This window comes from Hibiscus syriacus, unplaced genomic scaffold (genome assembly GCF_006381635.1).
Source record: "Hibiscus syriacus cultivar Baekdansim isolate YM2019G1 unplaced genomic scaffold, ASM638163v2 tig00110528_pilon, whole genome shotgun sequence".
Lineage (NCBI taxonomy): Eukaryota > Viridiplantae > Streptophyta > Magnoliopsida > Malvales > Malvaceae > Hibiscus > Hibiscus syriacus.
This window is the reverse complement of record NW_024062770.1, coordinates 1,794,544-1,803,198: the sequence shown is the minus strand read 5'-3', so window position 1 is coordinate 1,803,198 and position 8,655 is coordinate 1,794,544. Positions and strand designations below refer to the sequence as shown.

The 8,655-nt window shown below is 34.8% G+C and overlaps 1 protein-coding gene across 1 annotated transcript; it reads right to left on the bottom strand.

Annotated features, from left to right (window-relative positions):
- Positions 1–1,306: 1,306 nt before the first annotated feature.
- LOC120130183 (chaperone protein dnaJ 10-like) lies at positions 1,307–3,250 on the bottom strand. The gene is made up of 7 exons (XM_039147490.1): positions 3,206–3,250; positions 2,980–3,136; positions 2,490–2,648; positions 2,219–2,397; positions 1,981–2,058; positions 1,547–1,690; positions 1,307–1,384 (listed from the first exon to the last, which is right to left on the bottom strand). The coding sequence occupies exons 1-7, from the start codon at positions 3,248–3,250 to the stop codon at positions 1,307–1,309; spliced, it is 840 nt and encodes a 279-aa protein (XP_039003421.1).
- Positions 3,251–8,655: the final 5,405 nt, after the last annotated feature.

The window sequence follows — 8,655 nt, the reverse complement described above, 5'->3', positions numbered from 1 at the left end:
CTCCATATAAGGCTTCATAAGCAGCCATTGATACTTGCTTGAATTGTTGTTATAAGCCAACTCTGCTAAAAGGTAATACTTTCCCTACAAACATTTAAATTCAATTACACATGCCTTAACATATCTTCTAGAATTTGAATAGTTCACTTCGTTGTCCATTCGTCTCAGGATGAAAAATGCTACTTAAATTAAGTCGAGTTCCCAGGGCTTTATGTAAAGATTTCAACGTAAAAATAACTTTCTACTTTTAATCCAACTAAGTTTTTACTTTTTTCAATCAGTTTGAATCAACTTTTTTTTTGGTTAAACTCTAACGTCGACAAACCTAAAATTATCTCACGATCATTACTTTAGATGGGGGGGGGGGGGCATTTAAGGAGATATCAAACAGAGTAAAAAATCGAATAGTAGGAGTAAATAGTTTCTTCCTTAGAGGTAAGGAAATGTTTATGAAGTAGGTTCAACTATCAATTATGTTCTGAATTCCTATTTAGTCCTTTACTTATTTCTTGCAATTTGGTTCTAAAATTTCAAAAAAAAAATTAAAATAAAAAAAATAGAACAAAGTCGCTAGTAACTGTCAATGATGTTGTCAAATTTATCCTCATCCTTCAGGGACTTTGCTTTAATTTTTATAATTTTTAGGATCAAAGTAAAGGGAAATTAAAAATATAAGAAAAAATGAAATTTATATTAAAGTTGACTATATAATAAATAAAATGATGAGTTTAAGGTTGGAACTTGAAAATTAATGACTTGATTTATGAAAATAAAAAAAAATTCATAGAAGTCGCTGTAATAAGATGACGACTTTGGTCAAGTTTTTAAAGAAAAAATTCAATGAAAGTGAACAACCTTAATCACAGTTTGAATAAAAAAATTAATGGAAGTTGCTAGTATCGCACGACGTTTACCACAAGTACTATAGAAGCTACACATCCCTAAATGATTCCTGCCCATGGTCATTTCCTAATGAAATTTTAAGTAATATTTCACTGAATAAGTCCATTTCTGATTCTAAGGTTTTTTCAAATTTTTAATTATAAAAATCAATAGCTTTTATCTCATCTCTTGTAGATGTTCATCTAGCCCCCAAGCACCATCCTATGATATGATGAAATGCGCTTGACTGGCATACCTTTGTAGTTTTAGGAAAAATAAGGTATGTAAATTTGTGAGCTGAGTGTATTGATGTTTTGAGGCATGAAATAAACCATCAGTCATGAACAAAGTTTTTGTATTGCAAGAAAAGGGACATTTTTTGAGTGCCAATGTTCAATAATGCTAATTTACATGTCTCCTGCAATCATTGCTTTTGAACACAATTCATCATCATCACATCAAAGGCTGGGTTACACAGGCATCTGAAGAGTCTCCCAATACCCTATCACAGAATCCACAACTCATAAATATGGAGTTCATATGCTGTTATCATGCATGCAGTTTTACTTATGTATCATGTGCAATTATCATGCATCTGTTTCATAATTAAATAAAATCTCGTACGCGATTTATGCATATTAGGCCTGAAGAATTTCTAACATGCCTGAGTGAGAAAAGGAGTTCGATACGAAAGTGTTCTTGGCGACTTGTCTTCACTGCTGCTCTCGGAACTGCTTCCATCATCATCATCTATTTCAGCAACCTTTTTCCTCCGTGATGTACCACCATTTTGAGCTTCTTGTTCCTGGTGAAACTATGTTCCATAGCATAAATATCCTTTGATTTCTTCCTATTTTTCATTTAAACTAATGAAGCACTTCATTAGTTCATTTTGAGTTCATTTAGCTTACTGTACAGCATAAAATATGATTTTTTTCTTGTCTGCAGTACGGCATATGCAACTCATGGGCCTATATATAACTATACTACTAGTTTCATCTGTTCCTTAGCTTCAACAATCATAAAGAATGCAACAAATAACAAGTTAGACTCATATTGACGAAATTTAAATGTGCTCATTTAATGACTATTATACTGAAATACCTTCCCAAGAATTTTCAGAGCCAGAGCTCTGGCTTTGAGTTCCTCCTTCTTCACATTATTTTCCCGCAGCACCTGTAAGCCGATCGACTGAACTATCAGAGAATCCGTAAATTTAAAAGTACAATTGAAACAAGGATCCTTTCCTAACCTATAGTTTCCTTAGACATTCAACTAAATGAATTTCTACAATACAAACCAAGTACCAAAGTGACTAAGATACAGAGAAACTCACCATTTGGCACACATGTACAAGGGTTACTTCAATATCCATGACATTCAATTTCCATAAAGAGTTCATCAAAGTTTCTTTATTTAATCTTAAATGTGATTCAACATCATTTTCAGGGCCACTGCCATCCATTTTGAATTGTCTGCGCATATCTTCTTGAAGTTGCAGTAACTGAAAAGCACCTGGAGTTATTTCTAACCATGTCAGTGGCAGATACTTTTCAAGAGTTGAAGGACGAAACTCGGAAAGGGTGCTTATAGATTTTATAACTTGCCTTTTGCTGCAGTAATCTGTGACTTCCAGAAATGTCCCTTGTGGCGAACCCACTCGGCCAAAAATGGTACACCAAGATAAATTGCTTTCTTTCCAAGCTCTTGTGCTGCCTGTCTTGAGTATACATAGCCAATAGTGTGTAGTATATCAACTCCGAAAGCTGCAAAATTCAATCCAATAGAGATTACTTGGATCAAAATTTACTCCAGAGAACTACCCGAAGGTTGGGTTAATCTTCTGGAGTTACATTCATTGAACCGTAGTCTGCCAGAGGATTATGACACACTGACAAGGTACGCCCTGGTTTATGCCGATTGATTGCTACCTCCACAAATAATGCTACGAACGAAATAAATTTTCATACACTACATGTATACATGCTACTAACACACTTAGTTGGAACAGAAGAAGTCTCCAATTACCAGTAATGTCTACATATGCAAAAAAAAAAAAAAAAAGGAACCTAGAAATGCTTATGTAACTCATTTTACCAGTATTAGCCAGACGTCTGGCTTCCGATTCTGCATGTTGCAAGAATCCATCTTTATCACCTCGGACATATTGGTTAAGAAGATCTCTTAATGACCGTGCTAATTTTTCCTCTCTTCTTTTTGAATAGCCTGCATTCAAGGTTGCACAACAAAACTGCTTTCATGAATCATAGAAAATCTGTTATAAGAAACTAAAGGAACCAGATTATTCTATAACACTGAATACTTTAATCAGTTTTGGCCATGTCAAAGAAGGAAGACACAAATTCATCTGATTCGATGTATGATAAGAACTGACCGCACTTTTATAGATTGGAAGTTAAGGGATTAGTTTAACTTAGGAGCGTACTTGCCTTCAACTTATCATTCAGTTTTTCAGGATTGTCTGCTTCATTGGGTAGTTCTGAAGAAGTCATTGATGCAACAGCAACATGTCCTATGTAGTCCTCAAATAATTTACTTCCAAATAGAAGAGAAAAGACTGCTGTTGGATCAAGCATGGTGTCCCTGAAAACCAAAAGACTAATTAGAAGACTAGGACAGTCTCTATAACGAATAGAACCGATTTGGATGCTCAACAAAAAAATAGCAAAAAGTATATATAGTTACAAGGTCATGTTACTGGTATTATGAACCAATGTTTAACTTAAGTTACAGAAAAGCAAAAACGAAGTTCTAAACATGATTATGCAACTGTTAGTAAAGGGATAAAATAAGTATACTTAGGGTTAAGCATTTTCTGGTGTCTAGGATTCAACTGGTTGACTTACAGAGCTAGTTGTCAGCTTTCTAATTAAGCATAAAACTAATTATCAAATTGTAAATAGTGAACGTTTCACAGTGAACATAACTAACAAGCTCAAAAACTGTATGATCAAACACCGAATGTGAACATCATACCTAGATATGCTGTATTTCCCATTTCGGTTGTATGCATCTCTTTGAACAGAATCACTCAGAACTTGATAAGCTTCACCTAGTACTGGAGAAATGAAGATTGTCAATGTACTAATACCCCTTTCACTAACTTGACAATGCATATAGGAAAAACCAAGTTTCGAGAAGATAAATTAGAAACAAAATTAGTAAACGCACCTGAAATCTCTCGGCAGCATGAGGATCATTTGGATTTTGTCTGGATGAACTTGCCTTGCCTGTTCCAATCATAACATCTAGCTATAATATTCTTGACTACTATATAGTTAATGTAAAGAAAATTTCATTTGAGTAATATATATATATAATAAGATGCCATAGTGTAGTTAAAATCAGGTACAACCATCATCTAACAATAAAAACGAGATAAATAGCGGTTTCCTATCGAAATAGCGGCTGTTATATAGCGGCAAAGGTGTTGTCTAAACCGTTATTACGCTACTATGATACCCATAATGACGTCTGCTATTGCCTCAATCAACTGAAAACGAGAGCGCAATCTCAATTTAAACCCTGATTAGAATTACAATAGACTTCAACATCCAATCCTCCATATGGCACTTGGACTAGCAAATTACTTGTTCTATCCCATTAAGATCTAGCTTCGAAATATATTGAAAAGAGAGGAAAAAGCAAGACAGGAGAAAAAGAGAGAACGGCATACGCATGATAATCATGGAAGATCAAGAGATAAATACAACAGGCAGCACAGCAGAAGATAATTAAGTACAAACAAATAAGGAATCTATTATTTTGTGAGAATTGAGATACTCGAGAAATAAACCATGTAATAGTACAATGATAAGAACATAACAATGTCCTTGTGAAAACTAGCCATTGAAAAATAGACCGTGACTAACAAAATAAATAAATATACCCCAGAATTCTGAACCTTAAGATAATAAGCTTTTCGAATCTCCTCTTCGGAAGCAGATGGACTGACACCAAGAAGATCATAGTATTCAGTTTCCTTCACCATTTTTGTTGATTATTGGAGGGAAGAGTTGCAAAGCTTGGGATATAAGTGTTAAAAAGAAAAAGAAAAAGAAAAAGGAAAAGTGAGTGTGAAAGAGGGGTGGCCAAAGTTGTTGATGGGCACGAGCATGTTGGTGCCTTTCCAGTTCTTCAGAGTAATAAAAAAATAATAAAAACTGCTTTTGGGAGGGAGGAAAGCAGTATATTTAACTGTCAAAATAGTGATGGTTATCATATGGAAAATGCTTAGTGGATAACTTTTTAAGCTCTAAGGAGCTGTCAGTTGGATTGAGTTTTATCATCTTCCTTCCCGGCCAATTACGTGCTTCTTTTGTTTAGGTTCAACTGGAATTAAACCCACGTCAAGCCCACAGGCCACAATGCCCAAATAGTTGTGTTGTCAATGCACAACATTGAAGTGAAAAAAAAATCAAGGGTAAACTATGTCTTTACTCATTGAATTTCATTTTGATTTCATTTTGGTAACTAATTATTTTTTTAAATCATACTTAAAGTTATGTTTTGGTTCCATTTTACTCACCCATCATTAAAAAATTAAGGGTAAATTATGAGTTTAGTACTAAATTATTAGTTTTGGTTCGTTTTAGTACCAAAACTTTCAAATTTTCAAACACACCTAACTGTAATGCCCCAGGTCCGGGTTAGGAATCTTGGGCTATCCCGAGTGGGCCTTAGAATAAAATTTCCATAGTTTGTGAGAAGGCTTATCCATTTGGGTTTGGTTGGGCTTGGTTTGAACCCAACATGTAATAAAAAAGACATTTTTAAACCTAGAGCAAAGGAGGAAGGACTAATAGGGAAAAATCCATCTTTTGAAATGAAGGTTGAGTGACCCAAAATGGGGTTTAGCAGGGGTTTAATAAACTAGATTTTCAGTATTTTTGATATATTTAAGTTCTAGGAAATGTCCTTAGCCTTATTTCAAGTTTCTAAAGGGGTTCATAATTTATTTTCCTTGTTATGATTAGTGAAAGAGGTTGGAGAAAGTTCCTAGACCATGGGCAAATAGAAGTTGGCTCTTGGGTAAGTAAGGACGATTTCCAATAGCATAGCACTAAGGTAACACATTTCTAAGTTAACTATACACTTGTAGCTCATTAGGTGTACGATGTTGGTTAGTTGAGTTCATGAAGCATGTTTGAGCATTTCATGGTAGATTTTCAAGTATGATATTATCAACATGAAAAAATGACTTCTTATAACCCCTAATAACTCTCATAAGACTTAAATAATGCTTAATGGCTTTAGGAGGGCAAATGGGTAGTGTTCAGGCACATGTTCATGCTCAAAATATGGAATTTCTGGGTTTGGGTATCGGTAATAGATGAACAATATAGATATTGTTCTTCGAGTGGGTTCAAAACAAGGTATTTTAGGGCCGAGAGTATCCATACACTCCACATGGTATCGATATTGTACCAAGGGTATTGATACTCAAAGAGGAGTTGATACCAATTTTAAAGTTTGGATTTCAATAGCTAATTTTGGTACGGTACTCAAGAGAGTATTGATACCCATAGTGAAGGTATCGATACCCTAAGCAAGGGTACCGATACTCATGATTTTTCCAAAACATTGAAACCAAATTTAGTATCAAAACTAAGGGTAGTATCAATACCCTAGTGTACCAATACTTCAATTAAGAGTATCAGTACACTCGTCTGATTTGGGTAAGAAACCCATTTTTATTCAAGTGATTTTTCCAAAACATTGAAACCAAATTTAGTATCAAAACTAGGGTAGTATCAATACCCTAGTGTACCAATACTTCAATTAAGAGTATCAGTACACTCGTCTGATTTGGGTAAGAAACCCATTTTTATTCAAGCATTGGGTAAAAGGATTTAGGGTCATTTGAACTTTATAAATAAGATTACAAGTGAAAAAACATAAATAAATTCAAGCACAACTAGAAATGGAGTAAATTAGGATGACATAAAAGTAGCCTTTATATGACTCTCGGGAAACAGCCATGACACATGAGTTACTTTAGCAGTGAATGATGTTTATTAGAAATATTCAAATATAACTCAGCTAGTGCTAAGGCACTTCAGTCACCGATGAGTGCAGATTCCCTAAGACTCGACGAAGTAAGTTGGCTGGGTGTACTTTCTAACGCAGAAAATTTCGAATCTACCCCAATACCTGATGGTATACTAGGTAGATTAGGGTGTCATCCTATATTCAGAAAATACCTCCGTCTACACCACTCGGCCTACCTCATCATGTTTTGTATGTATTTCGTACGCCTATGATTCACTTGCGAACATGTTCACGAAATGAATGCATGTAGTATATCATAGTTATTAGTGTGGCACTAAGCTTGTTAGCTCAACATTCAGAATTGTTTCCATGCGTATGTTAGTACAAGGATCGATAAGAAGCCTATCGTATATCACGTTACAGATGAGCTGCAATTCAGAGTACGTCTGAGTTTTTAGAGGGCATGTACTTGTCGTAACCGTTCTTTGATGGTCCCAGATTCGGGTTCTGACTTGATTTGATAGTTGGGAGTCGCCACCGATCATTTTAATTTGGTCGATCAAATACCATAATTACTGTTATGTGATCTACAACTTACCAGGAATTTTTCAGATTCAGTAGTCGATTACAGTCAGAAGGAATAACACCCCTACTGCTCTTTGGTACCAATTTGATTTCACGTTATCTTAATTGCGAAAATTAAAAGTTAAAATTAAAATTTAAATATTCGATCTGAATTACTTATCTTTGACCAAGTTAAAATATCCCTAAAAGTTAAATTAATGTTAAATAAAATAAAATAAAAAAAGGTATTAAATAAAAAGAAAACAAATATTAACAAGGGATTAAAGTGGAAAGAATTTAAAATTTTGGGTCAAATTGATGTTAACTGAAAGCTGCCAGGAAAAAATAAAAGTTAAGGGGGTCAATTTTAAAAATATAAGAAATATAAACGGGATTAAATTGAATTAATTTAAAATTCAAGGGAAAATTTACAACAGGTGACTAAAACATATTACACATCAGAATTATAAGGACTGCATAAATAATTTGAAATTTTAATTACATTTCAAACCCTCCCTATAAATAGCCCAAAAAACCCGCAAAGAATTTCTTTTTATCCACACTTCCTTAAAAACACTCTCATCTCTCTCAACTCTCTCCATTCAAAAGCCCACTGGCCTATAGTCGACCACCATCGGTGAATTTGCCACCGCCCTGAGCACCACTCCGGCCACCGCCACTATGGCCTGCAAAACCAAAACTACCGTATTTTTACTCACCTCAAACTCGAAAACTAATCTAGCCTCAAATACCGAAATAACGCCTCAACAGAGTAGATCTAGGATTTATGTTTTGACTTTACTTTTTCTGATGAAGCCTCGTTGTTTTCCGACGACCCTTCATTTTCCACAATGCTACAACGTGTTCCCGACGACCATGAAAAAACACTCTTGAATTTTCTTATGATTTTTTGAAATATTCAAATATTTTTACTTGGTTTTTTTGCTCGTTGTTTTGCTTGGTTGTGTACTGTGTTCTTTGATTTTTTTATGTTTCTCCTTGTGTTCTTTGATGGCTTGGTCGGAGGTTTTTATAGCTTGGAATCCGATCGTTCTAGATCCAAAAGGGGATGGATTTCCATTTGATTTCTTCGTTGGGCATCCGACCGAGTGTCGTTCGTGTGAGTTGTTACCCCATCTTATGATTTCCAGCCTAAAATCTCGTCGATTTTCTAACCGTGCTGGGCACGTGGCCTCC